This window comes from Equus przewalskii, chromosome 16 (assembly GCF_037783145.1).
Source record: "Equus przewalskii isolate Varuska chromosome 16, EquPr2, whole genome shotgun sequence".
Taxonomy (NCBI): Eukaryota; Metazoa; Chordata; class Mammalia; order Perissodactyla; family Equidae; genus Equus; species Equus przewalskii.
Window position 1 is genome coordinate 48,717,577 of NC_091846.1, and position 19,378 is coordinate 48,736,954.

The following is a 19,378-nucleotide window of genomic DNA, read 5'->3' on the forward strand; positions in this document are numbered from 1 at the left end:
CTTGGGGCTTCTAAAAGGTGAACAAAATGTTAGGTTTTTAGATCAGTTGAGGTGAAGAAAGATGTGCTTTTAGTCAATGTTTTCCTTGTTCATGCGTGAGCATAATGTGACAAATGTAGGCATGTTCACTCTTTGTCCACCACATCAAAGATTGAGCCTTGGCTTATGTTGGATAAATGCTCTCTCATGTCATCTGATGTTATTTGTATGTGTTTACATGTGCTTGATGGTTTGTTTGACTACTAGCGTATGTGATGTGTATTTCCTCTCCTGTCCCAGGCCCCGAGTCCAGATGAAAAGGTAGACCTTCATTTCATTGCGTTAGTTCACGTGGATGGGCATCTCTATGAATTAGGTAAGAACTATCTTAATTTATGCTGGGGAGAGAAATGCTAAATGGGAAAGTCTGTATTTATGATAAATGGGACTGTTGATATTTATTGTGCTTCCTTCATTCGATTAGCCCATAACATTGAGTTGGCATAATGAAAGTTTTCCATTTAAGATTTTTTACTAGAAAGAAGAAAATTTTTTTTGATGTTCAAGTAGCTTGTAATTCAAGAATGTTTACATACTACCTCTGCATTTTAGCAAAGCAAGAAAGCAAAAATCATTATAGGAAATTCCTGTAAATCACTTCAGCAACCTTTACTAAATTGTTGAGTGAATTATCATCAACATCTGGATGAACCATCTTGATCCTGAAACTACTTTTAAAAGATAGTGTAATAATAGTGTAATATTCATAATCACTAGTTTCTGTATTCAGTAATGAGTATCACTAGTTTTCCAGGCTTTTGTACTATCCCTTTGTATTGCATCTGATCTTTTAAAAGACTTTACAGGAGTCTGTGTTTTCTGGCACCAGTCCTTAAAGCATGTGTCAAAGTACCCGTGATTAATTACTTGGTATTTTGGCTCATACTAGCAGTTATTTTTTTACAAGTTTAACTATAGGTGGACTATTTTAGGGACTACTTGGAAGAGATCCTCATAATTTTAATTGATTTATTCGGACAGAAGAAACTTCTTATGATTCTTTCATAATTGGTATATAGTACTTAAGAGTCCTTCTTGTCATTCTCCATGAGACCTTCCTTGAGTTAAAAAGGCAAAATAAACAAAGAAGCAAAAGTCCTGTTCAGTTTCTAGATACTTAGTTCTCTTCTCATTTTCTGTCTGTATATGAACTTGCCACTTTCATTTTTCTTAAAGGCAAGAAGAGTTCTGAAAGGACTCAGATTGTGACTATAAATGTGGTCTGTAAAATTTAGATGGGTTTTTTTGTTTGGAATATGGCAACAGAATCATATACCTTATTAAAAAGAAATGGCTCTATTAAAGGGGACAAGGAAAGGAAAGAACATATTATTTATAGAAATGGACGGTCTACAACAGTAGAGAGATTTGAGTAGGAATCACGCTAAAATGAAAAGAAGGCATTGTTATGGGAGTATGTAACAGAACTGCAGAGCTATTTGGAAGATATACTCTGCTAATTCAGCCTATAAAATCTACATAGAGGTAAGATGTAATAGTGATGGGGATTTCGAATGTCAGACTGATTGTTAAAAGCTGAGTTTCTACTCTGAATTTTGAATAATAAGGAATAACTGGTAGAAGTAGAAGTTAAGAGTGTGCTGAGACTTACCAGACACATTCTCTTGACTTCAACAAAGTAGATTTATGAAAGGTGAAAGAACTGATAAATACAGTCCATAACCAGAGACTGTAAAAGTACTGGTGACTTTGAGAATGAGAGACTTAATAACAGAACAAACAATAGCATCTAAAAGATGTTTAGGAAAAAAATCTCTATCTCAATGAGATTAAAGAGTTGTCTAAAAAACTCAGTTTGACTGGTTAGCTAGCTCTCTGTGCTCAGAGCAGTAGATGGAAAGCCATGTATCAAGAGTAACCTACATATGAAGAATGATTCTCTTTTATAGCATGCCAAGATCAACAGAAAAAGATTTTTAAATTGGTTTAAAGTAAGAACATCAGAAAAGAAAGGCAGAACTACTGAGGTCTTGTTTGGTTTGGGTATCCTTTAGCAAGAAGAATTATCAATATGGCTGATAGATAATTAGAGCCCTTTGGGAATTACATTCTTTAAATGAGTTTAAAGAATTTCAGAGTTCTAAGGGTAAGCCATAATCTTTGAGATGTCACGGAGAACCGGGATAAGTACAAGACAAATGAAGATGGGCAGTTGCTGATTCATTGCAAAGGAAATTGACAGTAACTCTGATGCGGATTCCTAATAAATTCAAAAAGAATGTTGAACAAGGGGAGTGTTGAGCTAGTGAATAGAAAACAGTGGATAAAAGAACAGCATACGGTTTTTAAGAAAAAAAAAATCGCTTCTTAAGTAACCTTATTTTTAAAAATATGATTGTAGACGTGGTGCAAGGTAATTTCTACAAGACATTTATTAAACAAAGGATAGTGGTAGTCTTTAATATATTCCTTCTGTTCTAAATTGTAGGGTTAACTGATGAAAGGGACTGAGTTATTGATCTTTTTGTCATCACGGTTTCCTTTCCCTTAGGGCTTCATGTAGTTCCCAGCATATGTAGAGGGGTGGAAGTATATATTTTTAAATAGATGTAATTACTCTTTATGGATAAATTAAAGCAAAGGGGTTTGGAAGTGAGTTCAGAACTGATTGACCCATCAGATTAAAAACCTGTTAAGCAAATTATTGTCTACCTGAAATAACAGAAATACTTTGAAACATACAAACATTTTTATTTTGAAATAATTTTGAATTTTTATAAATATTAGGGAAATTGTATACAGAGTTCCCATAAACCCTTTACTCAGATTCCATAGATTATTGAAAATAAGTTGCAGGCCTGATGCCCCATTATCCTGTAATACTTCTGTATGTATTTCCTCAAAAGAAGTAGATACTCTCCTATGTAACTACAATATGACTATCAAAATCAGGCAGTTAACATTGTTGATCCAGTATTACTGTCGAATCCACAGACCCTACTCAGATTTTGCTGATTTCACAGTGATGTCCTATCTAATAGGTTCAGAATCCAGTCCAGGATTGTGTGTTGCATTTAGTTGTCATGTTTCTTTGTCTCCTTTAATCTGGAATGGTTTCTCAATCTATTCTTGTCTTTCATATCTTTGATATTTATTTTTAAGAGTACAGGCCAGTGACTTGGAGATTATCCTTCAATTTGAGTTGTCTGATATTTCCTCATGATTTCTACATTTTTGGCACATACACCATAGACGTGATGCTGTGACCTTCTCAGTGCATCCTTTCAGGAGGCATGTGATGTCAATTTGTCTCATTATTGGTGGTGCTAACTTTTATCACTTGGTTTAGATATATCTGCATGGTTTCTCTATTATAAAGTTAATTAATAACTATGTTATATTTATTAATAAATAATGAATAAATATTTACCAGAAGATAGTTCAAGACTGTGTAACTATACAGTTTCTCACTAAGCCTTTGTCTATCAGATTTAGCATCCGTTGATAATTCTTGACTGAATTGATTATCACTATGATGGTTGCCAAATGGTAATTTAAAAAAAATTTCCTCTAACATGAGAAGGTTTCCTTTTCCAGCTATTTATTCATTCATCCATTCATGCTAGAATGGACTCATGGATTTATATTTTACTCAAAAGGTTGCAATTCATTATTATCATTTGTTTTGATGGTCAAATTGGTCCAGACTAGGCCTTGAAGGGAACCCTTTTTTCCTCTTGATCTGTCACTGTCACTCTGAGCGCTTTCTAACTTTCAGGGGGAACAAGATGTTCCAGGCTCATCTTTTGTTTTTCCTGCTCCAGCCCTCTGTTCAGTTACCTCTCCAAAGAGCCCTGGTACCTTTTACTGAAAAATGGTATTTAGAACCAACTTCTGGGTGCTAGAGTGCTCTTTGCTACTAAGATATTGTTGCCTCTATGTCCTCTCAGAGGACAAAACTAGGAAATATTTGTATGTATTATATAAATATTCTCATACACATGTATGTAAATATGGGTATACATGCACACACAATCATATCTGTTTATCTGTATGTTAAAAGCATTCGTTGGGGCTGGCCCTGTGGCCGAGTGGTTAAGTTTGTGCACTCCGCTTCAGCGGCCCGGGGTTTTGCCACTTTGGATCCTGGGTGCAGACATGGCATTGCTCATCAGGCCATGCTGAGACAGCATCCCACATAGCACAGCCAGAGGCACTCACAACTAGAATCTACAACTATGTACTGGGGGACTTTGGGAAGAAAAGTAAGAAGAAGAAGAAAAAGATTGGCAACAGATGTCAGGTCAGGTGTCAATCTTTAAAAAAAATAAAAGAAAGAAGCATTCATTTACATCAACACTTCTTTTTCTTTTTTTTTCCTGAGGAAGATTTGCTCTGAGCTAACATCTGTGCCAGTCTTCCTCTTTTTGCTTGAGGAAGATTCGCCCTGAGCTAACATCTGTGCCAGTCTTCCTCTATTTTGTATGTGGGTCACTGCCACAGCATTGCCGCTGCCAAGATGTAGATCCACGCCTGGGAGCCAAACCCAGGCCGCCAAAGCAGAGCGTGCTGAACGTAACCACTAGGCCATGGGGCTAACCCTTACATCAACACTTCTAATTCCATCTAATAGTATACAGTTTATTCTAGTGTTCTTCTCCATTATCTTCCAGGTATTTTCTGATTTACTCATTCCCTTTGCATATAAACAAGCTCTTGGCTACTCCAGCGTAACGCTCAGTTGCAGACACACTGCTCCCTGACCCCACCTGGCCCACTGATCCTGGCCCGGCCCAGACAGAGCAACAGCCCTTCAGAGTAGGTAGCTCCGTTCTTCGTGGTATTGTGCAGATTCCAGCTGCCTCAGCCTCTTTGAGCTCTGCTCTCCTTCCCCTCAGCTCACTGAGACTGCTGTGCTCTGCTTCGGTTTCCCTTTCCTGCCCTGGCAGAAAGCTGGGACTACTCTTGGGCTCACCTACACTTCTGGGCTACCTGTTTCCCACTGTCTAAAAACCACTGTTTCAGGTATTTGTCCAGGTTTTTAGTTCTTTCCAGTAGGAGGCCTCATCAGGTACTAGTTATCCCATCCTGGCTGGAGGTGGAAGTGGCCTCAGTGTTATTTCTTGACTTCCCACATTGAAGATAAGGATTCAGCTTTCTTTTGTCACCCTCTTTCCTTACGCCTCCCTCCCAGTCACAAAATACCTGTTTTTTTTTTTCTTCTTCTTCCAGTGTTATTATGTTAAGAAGCCTTGGAATTAAAGAGAAGGAATTGGAGCCGGCCCTGTGGCCGAGTGGTTGGGTTCGCACGCTCTGCTTCGCTGGTCCAGGGTTTCACCAGTTCGGATCCTAGGTGTGGACATGGCGCTGCTTGTGGGGCCATGCTGAGGTGGCGTCCCACACAGCACAACCAGAGGCACTCACAACTAGAACATACAGTTGTGTACTAGAGGGCTTTGGGAAGAAGAAAAAAGAGAGAAGGAATTACGTTTTATGGATTGACCTTGAAGTGCCACTTACAAGACATTTGAGATTGTAGCTTTGGATTTAGAGTATCAGTTAATTTTGGATTAGCATAAATTTATATAATTCTGGACTTTTTCATTTTTTCATAGTATTGAAAATATACTAGTTTGTTCAAGATGATTATAATTGTGGTTAATTATCTTTGGTGGTCAGTAGAATAATCCTGTTATTTAGATTGTTGGTCTATACTACTGCCTTGGTGTACACAATTAGTAGTAGTAATACATAAACCTTGTGGGTCCCTTTCATTGATATAAACGTGTCAGTCTTACTTAGGAGCTGTCTGATTTAGCTTTCAAAGTGAAGAAAGAATATTTTCATATTTCTGAGGGTAAAAACTGTGGTTGTAACTTTTAAAAAACTGATTAATTTTGCATATTCTTTTTAGGAAATTAAAGCTACTATATATTTCTAATAAATTATGTTTATGAAGATAATTAGGTTTTCAAACATGGAAGCAAGATTCTAATAACTTTTAACAGTAAAAAAATATTCCTAGAGGGGCCAGCCCCATGGCATAATGGTTAAGTTCGGTGTGCTCCACTTCGGCAGCCTGGGTTCTTGAGTTCGGATCCTGAGTGCAGACCTACACCACTTGTCAGCCATGCTGTGGTGACAACCCACATATAAAGTGGAGGTAGAGTGGCACAGATATTAACTCAAGGCTAATCTTCCTCAAGCAAAAAAAGAGGAAGATTGGCAACAGATGTTAGCTCGGGGCTAATCTTCCTCAGGAAAAAACAAAATAAACCTCATAGGGAGAAGGACAATCTGTGTATGACTCCACTCATATGAGGAATTTAAAATTATGGACTAAGAACAGTTTAGTGGATACCAGGGGAAAGGTGGGGTGGGGGGTGGGCACAAAGGGTGAAATGGTGCACCTACAACATGACTGACAAACATTAATGTACAACTGAAATTTCACAAGATTGTAACCTATCAATAACTCAATTAAAAAAAAAACCTCATAGGTAGCACATTTAAAATATTTGTTTTAGGATATTTTATTTTAAATATCTTTTAACTTTTGCCTCACTGTGGGAAAAGGGAAATGGAAGTTGAAAGTACATTATCTTGTACAAACAGCTAAACCTTCAACTGTTTGTCTGTTTTCCACAGATGGACGGAAACCATTTCCAATTAATCACGGGGAAACTAGTGATGAAACTTTATTAGAGGTAACAATAAAACTTGTTGGTCCACTTTGTGTTATTAATGTTCTTGTTATCTTTAAAACATCTCTAAAGATCACTTGTATAACATTTTCTCTGTGTTTGCATGCTTCCTTGTCCTTGCTTTCTTGAGAAAATTTAAAAAGAAAAATTTGAGTTAGTGTTAAAAACCAACAGCAAATAAAGAGATTTTCAGAGCTCTTTGTGTGAACAGGTGTCAACTTTGAAAAAGACGTGAAAAGTATTGAAAGAGTTGCACATCATATTTCATTGAAGCCAAGATACTGTTTGTATCTTGATCCCGATTTGAGATTTTTAAATTTATGAACAAATTGTGTGGCTTAGAATCAATGAAATATGTAATTTTCAGGTTAAAAGTTTCTTAAAAGCATTTTAAGAAAGAACACACTGTATCTTATAGTTTTGTACTAAGTAAATTAGGCTACTAACCATTCACTTTTCTGATGTGCTTTGTTATTTTTCATTTGGAAAAAGAAGTCTGTAGAATAAAATCAGTATGAGTTAGGAAAATATGAAACACTTATTTATCATTTGTAAGTAAAACGCTTGTTTATCAACTGAAAAATTATACATTTTTTTTCTCTATAGGATGCCATAGAAGTTTGCAAGAAGTTTATGGAACGTGACCCTGATGAATTAAGATTCAATGCAATTGCTCTTTCTGCAGCATAGCTTGTCAATAATGGAAACACCAAATACTGTATTATTTGCAACAAAAATTAAATTTCTGCTGCCATACACTAACTCAAAAATTTTGATATTTTCATTAACTTGACTGATTAAACTTTATGTGAATTAAATTTTGACTTAATCCATGTTTTGTATTATTTTTGCCCAAAATTAAAGCTGCAGTTCTTTTCTTCCCTTTCTTTCTTGTGAAAGTTTTACTTCGTTTGATGACTAGCAATAGCTTTCTTATTCTCTTTAAAGTTAATGGGAGATTTTGTATTGAGACACAGGCACAGTTTCCCTCTGCAAAGTAATGACTATATATTATATCGTATGTGTTAACATATTTATTTAGGAAGTGTTTGTTGAGCATCTACTTCTAATGAGCTGTACACTGTTCTAGATGCTGGAGTTACAGCAGTGAACACTATCGACAAGTTCCTTAGTCATGGAGCTTATGTTCTTGTGAGGAGACAAATAAGAAATGTGTTAATAAGATATAAACCAATGATAGATGCTATGCAGAAAATTAAAGTCATATTTGTGTTAGAGAGTGACTGGGTGTGTCCTTTAGATTTTCTGGTCAGGGAAAGCTTCTATGAGGGGGTAACTTTGAAGTTGAGATCTGAATAGCAAAAAGTATCCGGTCATAGAAATGTGGTGGGGAAGAGTAGAGGGAATAATTAATGCACAGTCCCTAAAGCGGGGAAATCTCGCTGTGTTGTAGGACGAGAAAGAAAGTTCATGTGACCAGAGCATAGAAAGTAATGGGGAAAGGAGCAAGAGATGAGGTCAGCGAAGCAGGAGCTTAGTGACACAGGAATACAAGAAAAGGCATTTGGATTTATTGCAGGTGTGATGGTAAGCCATTGGAGGGCTTTCAAGGGTGACCTGGTTCGATTTTTAATTTAGAAGATCACTGTTGACTACTCTGTGGATAATATATTGGGAAGAGAGTTAAGAACAGAGGTAGACAGACTTGTGAGGAGCCCACTGCATTAGTTCAGTGAGAGGTGGTGATGGCTAGGTCTTAAAAGTAGTAGTAATTTAGAGAGAGGTATGTGAGCGAATTTAGGGTGTGTTCTGAAGAAGTAAGGGCTTTAGTTGAGTCTTAAAGGATAGGTGGAAGGCAGTGGAAAGGTGGAAGGTATTTGTAAAGCTGAGTCAAAACATGGTTGGTGTGACAGCACTGTCCTGTATTTTTTTTTGTGAGAGTATTGGTTACACAGGTATATACATTTATCAAAACTCATTGAATTGTTCATTTAAAATCTGTACTTCACCATATACTATACACTTTACCTCAAAAAAAAGGGTTGGAATGAGTATAGCAGTAAGGAGAAAGACCAGATTGGTCCAGAATGAAGTTCTGAACTGATAAAATTGAGTGTAGATGTTTATACATGATTCACTGAGTTAACACAGATTCCTTACACAGATTCGTTCTGTCATGTAAGTGGTATTTTAGAAAGAGTAATAGAGCAGTGGCTTGCAGAATGGATTAGATCGTTGTTATTCTCAGTGTAGTTACATCAGTATTACCTGGGAAGTTGTTAGAAATAAACAATTTCAGACCCCACCCTAGACTTGCTAAATCAGAACCTGAATTTTCAACAAGATCCCTGGGTGGTTCATATGCATATTAAGTTTGGAAAGCACTGTATTAGAAAAAATAGACCATAATGAGGGAGATCGCTTTGGAAGATATTTAAATTTACCACCATTCTATGGTGAAGAGGGCCTGAATGAAGTGATTTCAATAGGGATGAAGAAATAATCTGAAACAACTTGAAAAACTGTGTATGTGGGTGATGTTTTCATGATGCAATAACAACAACCAGTTCTACTCTGTTGTTAAGTTGTTTGCATCTTGCTCTCATGTCTATCTTGTATATTATCTTAAATATTTTAAATATTCCAAAACAGTTTCATGCCTGTTGCCTTGCTGGATTTCTCTTACTGTATAATTTCTTAAGTCCTTAATCAGTGGCATCTCGCTGAGAATTTACATAGTTTCTCAGTTTGCTATGAAGAATGCTAACTTGGCAGACTGTTAATGAGCAAGAAGAGTTTGAGGTCAAGTACCTTTTGAAAACATTTGAAGTTTGAAAAAAAACCAGAACTCCTCAGAGCTTTTTTTAAAAAAATTATTCTATGTATTATGAATATCATTTTCTAAACATTTTATGGAGCAGCATTTAGGGCTAGCATTCCTTTGCACACACTTTTAGAGTGAGAGTCCCTTGTGGAATATACAACTTGAAAATTTTCTCTTGCTTCTCCCATCTTAGATTTATGTCTAGAATTTTAGTCCTTCAGCTGTATTTCCTGCAGTACTTTGTTTAGTCACTTTCTTAAATCTTGGCACTTAGTAGAAGAGATTAATGGTTAATTTTGTATGGAAACTTGTAGAGAGACACTAAGGGGGGTCAAATTGTGGGTCATTTCTGTATATTGCTGTTAATGACCATAATATATTTGGGGGAAACAATTAAAATAAGAACTGAAACTTTTAAGTGTTTTTGCTTGGTGCACTTTTGGGAATTGACTAAACATCACCTTTCACTGGGTATAATGGTTTGTTTTAAATTATTGTAAAAGAGGAACATTTATGAACTCCAAAATATTTAACCCGTAGTATTTACCATGTTCATTTGTGACTAAAGTTACCTATATTATATGGTGAATTAAACATTAATATGTCTCAAAACTATCTTTAATTCTGTGTAGAAATTATTTAAACAAAGAAATAGGATTTAAATTTAGTTTCATTCCATCTTAAATCTGTTTGCAGTGCATATTATGTGAGCTTTGTAATTGGGTTGTATATAACCTTGTGAAAGGTGACATGAGTGGAGCCATATTAAAATAGAGTGGAGCAGCCTTTTCAGAGGAATTGCCTTCGCATGTCTTGTTTTCTTTATCTTCCAAAATGGACCAAACTGTCAACATTCCAAGAAGTCAGAAAGGACAAGAATATCCTGTTTGTAAGGACTGATGAAACTGGACTTTGCTGATGACTGAATCAGTAACCAATCAACGAAGTACAAGTCTAGCCTTTTACTGATGACCGAATCTCAAGCCAATCTGTGAAGTACAAACCTAGCCTTACCTCATCTAGCACCAATGAACTCTTCCTTAATACAGTTCACCTCATCCTTCCTTTTTCGCATAAAACCCCTGAGCCCCTCTCCTGTAATTGGGACACTAGTTCCTACCTGATATCTGTGCTCCCCGAATTGCAATTCTTTGATCCCAAATAAACTCTTTGCCTCTTAAACTGATTTCTCTTTTTGCTGGTTGACAACGTACAGCCTGCTTTTTTCATTTAATGAAAACAATATAATTTAAGAGAGATTTTTAGCCATTAATGTTGCTCAATACTATAGCTTTCAAAAGAAGCATCTGCAGGCTTAAGATTCCTATATTGGTGCTTGTAAGAAAATTGTGAAGAGGCATATTTTCATCACTTTTTAAACTTCTCAATAGAAATTTATTTCTTTTAGGGAAAGCTTACATATATGTATATACACAACATATATATATATATATATATATATTTGTGTATGTATGCATGTGTGTGTATATATATATGCATTACCTGGGAACTAACAAGTATATGTATATACACACACAAATGTGCATGTATATATATGTACACACACACACTTGCACACATTCATACCTTGAATAGGCAAATAACTGGTCTAAATTTTCTGTGTATTATTTAAATCCTTGACTAAAGTTAAAGTAAAACCTCTTTGAAGAGGTTGTAAAGTTTTTCGAGCTAACTTAGAAGACTTTGTACACACACACTTAATGTTTTTTATCTTACAAGATTCTCTGCTAAGATATTAAAATGAGGTTCCTTGTGCTTTCAACAAAATTACTACTGAAAATCAAGTCGAATATACTGAGTTTTCAGATCGGAGAAATTGCCTTGTCATTTCTTTTGATTTCAAAATTTGACCTCTTAAGTGAATGAACTTTGTGATGTAGAAGGTTCATCTTCAGGAAGGGCATTTTTTCCTTTGTGCCAACGGAGCCAGTTGATCAGACTAATCCACCATGCCTTAGTTTCCTGTATATTCCTGCTTGTTTGCTTTTCAATAAAAAGTTATTCTAAATTTTTCTCTGGACTTCTTTGTTTAGGATAGTGGTTCTGAACCTGTCTGTTGCTTCCACCTGCTTGATAGGTGGGAGTTCCCAGTGTGACATTTCCACAGTCCACATCTAGATGTTATAGGGAAGTTATATAGACAATAAAGGCTATATATTATAAGCATTATCTTATTGTCTAATTGATATGGTGGTTGAAAATCCCGGGTTTAGAGGCATTAAATGTGCATAACCTATACTGAAAGCTATTTTGCAAAATGGATTATTTAAAATGGTTGGAAATATATAATAAAGCCTTTCTAATCCACAAGACATACGAGTATGAATTGAATTATTCAAAATAAAAATCCATGTGGTCAAGAATAAATCCCAAATGATATGAATGACACATTTTAATTGATTCAAACCTGTGTCCTTTATCAATATGTAAACATAGATGGTATTTCAGTTATGTTCACTAGTGTGTCCTTCAAGAACTAAAGGATGAGATCTCTGTGTCCTGCACATGTTCTGTGACAACAAGATGAAACCAAATTGCTTGAGGCTTTGTTTGTATCCTAAACATAAATGACTTGAAACACATGCAAAGGTTGTAAATTAGACTATTCTTTAAAAATGTCGTAAAACCTGTCTGCTGAAAAGTTGTGTTACCTACAGAGATTAACGACCTGTGGTAGAAGATGACAAAAGATTACATTTGACTTTTCCTTTAGGGCTAAGCAGTAGAAAGTTGTTTTTCTTTACTCTGCTATGAATACTGAGTATTTGAAGCCAGAAGTTCTTCCTGTCCGCCATCTCCACTATAGAAGTATACACATTTGATAATAGTGTACACAGGAAAGTTATGTTGTTTATATTTGTTACCATTGAGACCAAAGCATGCTATTTCATGGCCTGGGTATAATTTAAAAGATGCATCTTCTGAGAAACTGATTTCTTTTATAAACAAAATGCAAATGCTTTAAATATTTCTTTATTTTAATATAATAAGAATAATTGCTCTTATAGCTGTATTCTGGTAAGGCTTTATAATCAGGTACATATGAAGTATTCAAGATAAGAGCACAACAGTACTGATTTTAAGAACTTTAGAAAGTATGGCTTATGGGCAAAATAAACACAGGAAGAACGCTTAAAGCCAACTGTTCACCTTACTGTTTTAGTTTTTACCCTACTTTTCTCATTTTCAGAGGACAAGAGCATGCACCTCCGTTGCTTCAAGTGTTGCAGTAAAGGCTTTTAGTTTTTCAGGGCTGGTAGCCATCTACTGTTTCTTTACTGTGCATGGAATGCCTAGAGAAAGTGACATCATTAGCTAAATTAATGAACATAGGAGAGAAAATGTTTGGGTCAATTTATTCATATCCCTTCAATATTAATTCTATAGTTGATAGCTATGTAGACATTAGGGATTTGTTGAGAAACTGACCAAGATTTAAAATGGGATCCAGTTCTCAAACTTTTCCATCTCAGGAGTCCCTTAACATTCTTAAATATTATTGAGGAGCCCAGAGAGTTTTTTTTTAAGATTGGCCCTGAGCTATCATCTGTTGCCAATCTTCCTATTTTTTCCTTCTTCTCCCCGAAGCCCCCCAGTACATAGTTGTATATTCTAGTTGTAGGTCCCTCTGGTTGTGCTATGTGGGACGCTGCCTCAGCATGGCCTGATGAGAGGTTCCAGTCCGCGCCCAGGATCCCAACTGGCGAAACCCTAGGCCACCAAAGCAGAGTGCACGAACTTAACCACTTAGCCACAGGGTCAGCCCCCAAGGGAGCTTTTGTAGGGGTTGTATCTGTTGATCTATGAATATTAGAGAGTAAAACAAATTTTAAGAATATTAATTCATTTAGAAATAAAAATAAACCCTTCACTTGTTAACACAAATAACATTTTTATAAAAATAACTATTTTCTTAAAAATATTAGTGATAAGAGTAGCATTACTTTATATTTTTGCAAAATCTCTTTAACATTTGACTTACAGAAGACCACTGGATCCTCCTATCTGATAATCAGTTGAAAGTGCTTACTGGAATTGGCAATTTAGAGAGTCGGTGGTGATCTATGTCAAAATTTCGGAGAGAGTCACTTGAAGACAAGGACCATGTCTCTTGCACGCCATTTTATCTTCAGTGTCTGGTACAGTGCTTGGCATATAGTAGGAGCCAGATGATATTCGGTAGGTAATTAAACTATACTGTAGTGGGTTGAGCCATGAACAGGAAGTGAAGATATGGATTCAGGGTGTAAAGGCACCTCCTTCAAGGCTCTTCGTTGAGAAACGGAGAGAAATAAAGTCATAGCTGGGTTGGGGGTAGGGTCAGCAGAGGGCTTTTAAAAGAGTATTCCTACGTGAGGAATGAAAAAAACAGCAGAGAGAAATTGAGAACACAGGAAAGAAATGAGATGATTGAGGGGCCTAAGTGAGGGGAAGACGTATATATCTAGAAGAGCATTTCAAACTTTAATGAGCACATGAAGTCCTAGATCTTGTTAAAATACAGATTCGATTCAGCCTTTAGATGTGGGGCATTTCCAAACGAGCACCCAGGCTGCTGGTCTGAGGACCCCACTTTGAGTAGGGAGATTCCAGAACCCAGCTGAAGAGGGGAACCTTAGGCAGGAAGAGTGGCCACCTCTTCCACTGAATTTTTTTTTTTTTTTTTTTGAGGAAGATTAGCCCTGAGCTAACATCTGCCGCCAATCCTCCTCTTTTTGCTGAGGAAGACTGGCCCTGAGATAACATCCGTGCCCATCTTCCTCTACTTTTTTATATGTGGGATGCCTACCACGGCATGGCTTGCCAAGAGGTGCCATGTCCGCACCCAGGCTCCGAACCGGTGAACCCCTGGACCTCTGAAGCAGAACGCACGAACATAACCACTGAGCCACCCAGGCAGCCCCAACTTCCACTGAATTTGGAGATCCTGGCTGATGGAAATTTTTAAGAGAGAAATTTTTTCCGATATCCAATTAGTACCCTTTCCCACTAAGTGGCTACCTTATGAGAATTTTTTCAGTAGAAAACCTCTGGCCTCGGTAATGTAGAATTTCAGTGTTCTCACAGTGCTTGAATGATAGCATGATACTGAAGTTATGGCATAATATATAGTGGTTCTATAAAAAAAAGATTCTTAAGATCTTTAACAATTACCTAAATGTCATTGCTTCATGAACAGAGCTCAGAATCCCAGTGTTAAAAATGGTTTGATTCTTGCCTCTGACTGAGCGATCTCAGGCAAACTATTAACACCTTAAGTAAAAGTATTCTCATGCAGGTTTTTTTGTTGAGAATTATAAATGTAATACATAAAAGCTAACATGCAAAAATGGTAGCTATTATTATCACAATCACCCCAAGAGTGCAATAAGCTGTATTGAATGTAATTTCCAAGTTTGTTTCATGAATCATCAGATTCACCTAGTTTTCTAAAGGATTTAAATAAGAAGATGGAATGAATAGATCACATTTCATTTCCATGTACAAGGGAACTGTGCATATTTCTCTGTGACTCGGAAATGGTTTAACTTTAAAAAATCTCAAAATAGCTGAAGTTAGCAGACATGCAATTTAGCAAGGATGATTGGAATTTTGGTCTTTCCTGTAATAATGCTATACCAAAGCATACTGCTCATTAGGAAAACATTTTTATCTGGATCTTTTACTCCTGAGGGGCAAGAATGCTGTTTTTCTTTTTGATAGCTACGTTTACAGAATCTAAAACACCCTCAGCAATTATTTCAACATTTCAAGTTATTATTACTATTTATGCTTCATTTATGGCTATTTGAATTTCGATTAATTTCAATATGGTGCTAGAGTGACAAAACAAGTTCGCATAAGTTCAATATATGGTTATGGTATAAACCAATTTCTTTTTCTTTTTTTCTTTTTTTTTAGGAAGATTAGCCCTGAGCTAACATCCATGCCCATTTCCTCTACTTTCCACGTGTGATGGCTGCCACAGCGTGGCTTGATAAGCAGTGCATAGGTCCACGCCTGGGATCCAAACTGGCGAACCCGGGCCGCTGAAGTGCAATGTGCAAACTTAACCGCTAAGACCTTGAGACAGCCTGTGGTATAAACCTATTTTAATTTTTATTACAACTGCTATGAAGAGAAGTAGGATATACAATATTTCCACCTTTTAAAGTTGGACTTCCTATCCTGAGAACAGACCTCTGAGCCCTGGAAATTCGGAGACAACTCATCAGTGCCCATGTCTGGGTGAGTGTGTTGACCGTACCTCCAGGGAGGGAGTCAGCAGCATAGAGGTAATATATTGTTCTTTGACTATTTCTATATTGTCACTTTGAAAGCTCTAAGGTATACTGTCACCATTTGGCTTTCTTCAGGAGCACTTGCAGAGGAAAAGAGGTGAGTAGGAGGTTAAGAAGTAAAATACTGCAAGTGAGATAAAATTAAGTCAGTTTTGCTGACCAGCCCCAGGTATATTTAACCTGAACTTTTATTGTCAGTAGCCACAGTATAGCAAATATTTAGCCCTCTATTATCAGCTTTGTAATCATTGTTGATCTCTGACACTGGTAGAATTTGCCTGTGTGGTGGAGGATAGTAAGATAGCATAAGGCCTGTTGTAGTTTATAAGGTGCTTTCGCATACAAGGTAGTAAGGACATGCGGAAATCTCTACCGAGCTTCTCAAAGCCAGTTTTAGTTTTGGTTTGCAGGCCCAGTGTTATTAAGATCCTGCTGGACTTTGCTTTGAAAAGCTTTTCCTCAGTCTTTTTCTAGATCTTGTAATTGTCTGTAAGTACTACCTTCATAACTCATGCTCCTGCTCTAGTCATGCCTTTGAGCGCTTTAAGAATGACAAGCCCAGGGATCCTTTCAAAGGAACCAAACTAGAAGTGGATGCTTGTGGTGGGTGTCATGTTGATTTATGACCACGCTCCTACTCTGATATTAGATCTATTCAACAGACATAGCAGTAAACATAGAGGATACTAATGTCTGATTTTGAAAAATTTAGTTATGTATAAGGAGAGTTTATTTTGTCCCATTACGTTGGCTGAATATGTCATGATACCAGTTAAAAACAGATCTGAAAATTAATAACTCTTGCTTGTTTGATTTAGCATCCAATAAACTTTTCTCTCGCCACTAGGGCTTAATGAACAAAACACCTCTTTGGTAAAGAATTCTTCTGGCATGAAATACTACTGTAAAAATTATTTTGTTGTACAGATTCAAATGAAAGATTAATTTTATATTGCAATTATTTTGAAAATGATATGAAATTTCTACAAGCTCCTAGAAGAGCAAAAATAATGTTAAGTGTTTCTAAAATTTGAACTAAACTTAAAATATTCTTAGCATTTTTTTGCGCGTATGAAGAAGACTGGTCCTGAGCTAACATCTGTTGCCAATGTTCCTCTTTTTGCTTGAGGAAGATTGTTGCTGAGCTAACATCTGTGCCAATCCTCCTCTATTTTATGTTCTTAGCATTTTATTAGGTACATATTTATGTTTGACTGTTTTGGAACCAGCATTTATGTATCTTTGTGTCTCTCCTAGCAAACATAGTACCTTGGAAACTCAGTAAATGTCCATCATTACACAATAAATATTTGTTGATTAGTTATTTTTCATTTTTCCCCATTTTAATGTTTTAGCTTTCCTAGTCATGAATTTTTCCACAGATATCAATTTGGAGATTAAAAGAAATTCTAGAAGGACTATTCCCGTTAAGGTAAAAAAATGTCTTGTAATTCCTAAGGCAGAACCAGAAAAGTCAAGTCACTTTTTAAATAATTAAATTGGTAATTTATTTTAGGTGTTGTCAAGTAAAATTTTTCTTTCAAAATGATGAAAAGCTTGGCTATTGAAGCTTACCAATTTAGATTTGTTTTTATATATGTTATAGGAAAATAAAAAATACTGAAAATCTGACCATGGTGTAATTAGGAATAAAACTTTGGAAAGTGAAGTGATGGGTGAATAACATTCTTCCTATAACATTTCACCACTAGGAGGATAAAGTCAGTTCATAAGTGCAGATGACACCCAGGTGTCTCTTGGGTATTCCTAAATCTTTGACCTTTTGGAGTTACATTTCCTTTAATTTCCAAATAGAATGCTTTGAATGACCATCCCAGGCTTCCCCAGCTATCTCCAGGGATACTCAAGAGCACACCTATCTCTAGCCATCTCTGGTTCAATTGTATTCTTTTGCTGAATTCTCAATTTCTATTTCAGTTTCTCATTGTGACAGACAGTGACCCTTCCTGGGTACCACTTTGCCTCAGGCCAGACATTAACATCCCCTCCAAGGCAACACTGACATAAAGTGACGTATCCAACTTTACTGAAGACCTCCACGCTTCAGGAAAGAATTAGAATATAGCAATGTCTACCCTGACCTTAAACCTATACTTTGAAGATAACTATTCTTGGAATCTAAAGCAGAAAAGGGAAACCCTTTGTGGGTATATCCAGCTTCCTGGCCTTTCTGCCCCACATCGAGGCCTGCTCTCATTTGTTGGAGAGAACACCTTTGATAAATATTATGCAGGACCGATCTCCACCCTACTTTAAGAATATTTCACTCACTACCTACAGGAGATGGTTTCACTCCAGGACTCAGACCCCCTTAGATACATGAACACATTTTCCAAAGTCTGAGTTGCGGAGGAAGTGATGGGGTGGTGGTTAATATCTATAGCAGAACAATACAGGATGGCTGTTGGCATGATAAATGCTGTCTATGTTGAGGTTTCTGGGACAGTAAACATAACTTTTCTTACTCTTCCTGATGTCTGCTGATCTCCTCTGGCTGCCTTTGGATAAAACACACTCACACAAGATCTCCCAAGGTCAAACAATTATGCTCAGGGATCGAACAATCTAAGTCCATGCTAGTGGAGGGAAATGTGTCTCTAAAGCCACTCTATCTTTCAAAGAATTTTTCCTGTCCACAATAAGTAGCCTTTTACATTTTACACAGCAAAGTTTCAGGCTTTTTTAATGTTTCTGATTATCTAGACCGTGCCCAGCCGCCTATCTCTGAAAAAGTAAAATGGAGCTGATTATCATACTTCTTCCCATAGCAGAGCCATATAGCCCTAATCACTACCTTGAACTATTCAAAGATCCAGCAGAAGAAGCTATGTGTGTGTAATCTGTGGGGACATGTGTGGGTTTTTGTGTGTGTGTGTAGCCTTGATCATATCAAAGTCTTAGGCAGAGCTTCCTCTCCAGTTAACTGTCTCAGCAGGAAGAAATAGAGGTCTTCTCTTTCTGTCCTGAGAAAGCCCTAACCCTCAACATCATGCATTTATTTTTTTAAATTTCAGTTTTATAGAATTGAAATAGTTTGGCCTGACTGGTCTATTTCCGTCCACAGGAACCAAAGAAGTTTATACTAGAGTTATGGATGAAGCATTCCTAGTCGAAGAACGCCTGGGAGACTTTGACAGTTTACCTCAGAGACCATCTGGTTCTGTTCATGTTCCTTGTGAGCATTCTAAACTCATCCCCATGTTCAAGGAAACCCCATTACCTCGTTTCATACAGAACCTTCTGACTGAGCTGGGTCCAAGGCTGGCCTCTTCTGTGATTATTTCCAACTCTTGAGGGGAGCACCTGACCTGTCTCCACACTGACTGAGAATTCATGGCTCTGCGGGAACTCTGAAGAACAGCCAAGGGCTTCGTTTCACAGCTCTTTGTAAGGTTTCTTCACACATCATGAAAGGGAGAGGGACGTTTGTTAGAGATCACTGTGCTCTTACAACAGAGTCCCAGACTAGTATTAGGGGTAAACCTCGGAGCACAGTTTGGGTCTCGTGTTTCACAGCCCAGTCCATTTTGTAGTTTTTGAATCCTTTCCTTTTTGAAGCTAATATA

The 19,378-nt window shown here is 36.9% G+C and overlaps 1 protein-coding gene across 15 annotated transcripts in view; it reads left to right on the plus strand.

Moving 5' to 3' along the window:
* The window catches only part of UCHL3 (ubiquitin C-terminal hydrolase L3), a 112,217-nt gene extending 100,699 nt beyond the window's left edge, over nucleotides 1-11,518 (plus strand). For 5 of the 15 annotated variants that reach the window (XM_070578481.1, XM_070578478.1, XM_070578477.1 and 2 more), the window contains 3 exons: nucleotides 280-355; nucleotides 6,649-6,707; nucleotides 7,311-11,518. In XM_070578481.1, the coding sequence (XP_070434582.1) occupies nucleotides 280-355; nucleotides 6,649-6,707; nucleotides 7,311-7,394 (219 nt within the window). In that variant the 3' untranslated portion in view covers nucleotides 7,395-11,518. Of the gene's footprint in view, nucleotides 1-279; nucleotides 356-4,673; nucleotides 4,819-5,232; nucleotides 5,354-6,648; nucleotides 6,708-7,310 lie in introns of those variants that run through there. The other 10 variants (XR_011527922.1, XR_011527923.1, XM_008521905.2 and 7 more) reach the window with 6 other exon arrangements.
* Nucleotides 11,519-19,378: the final 7,860 nt, after the last annotated feature.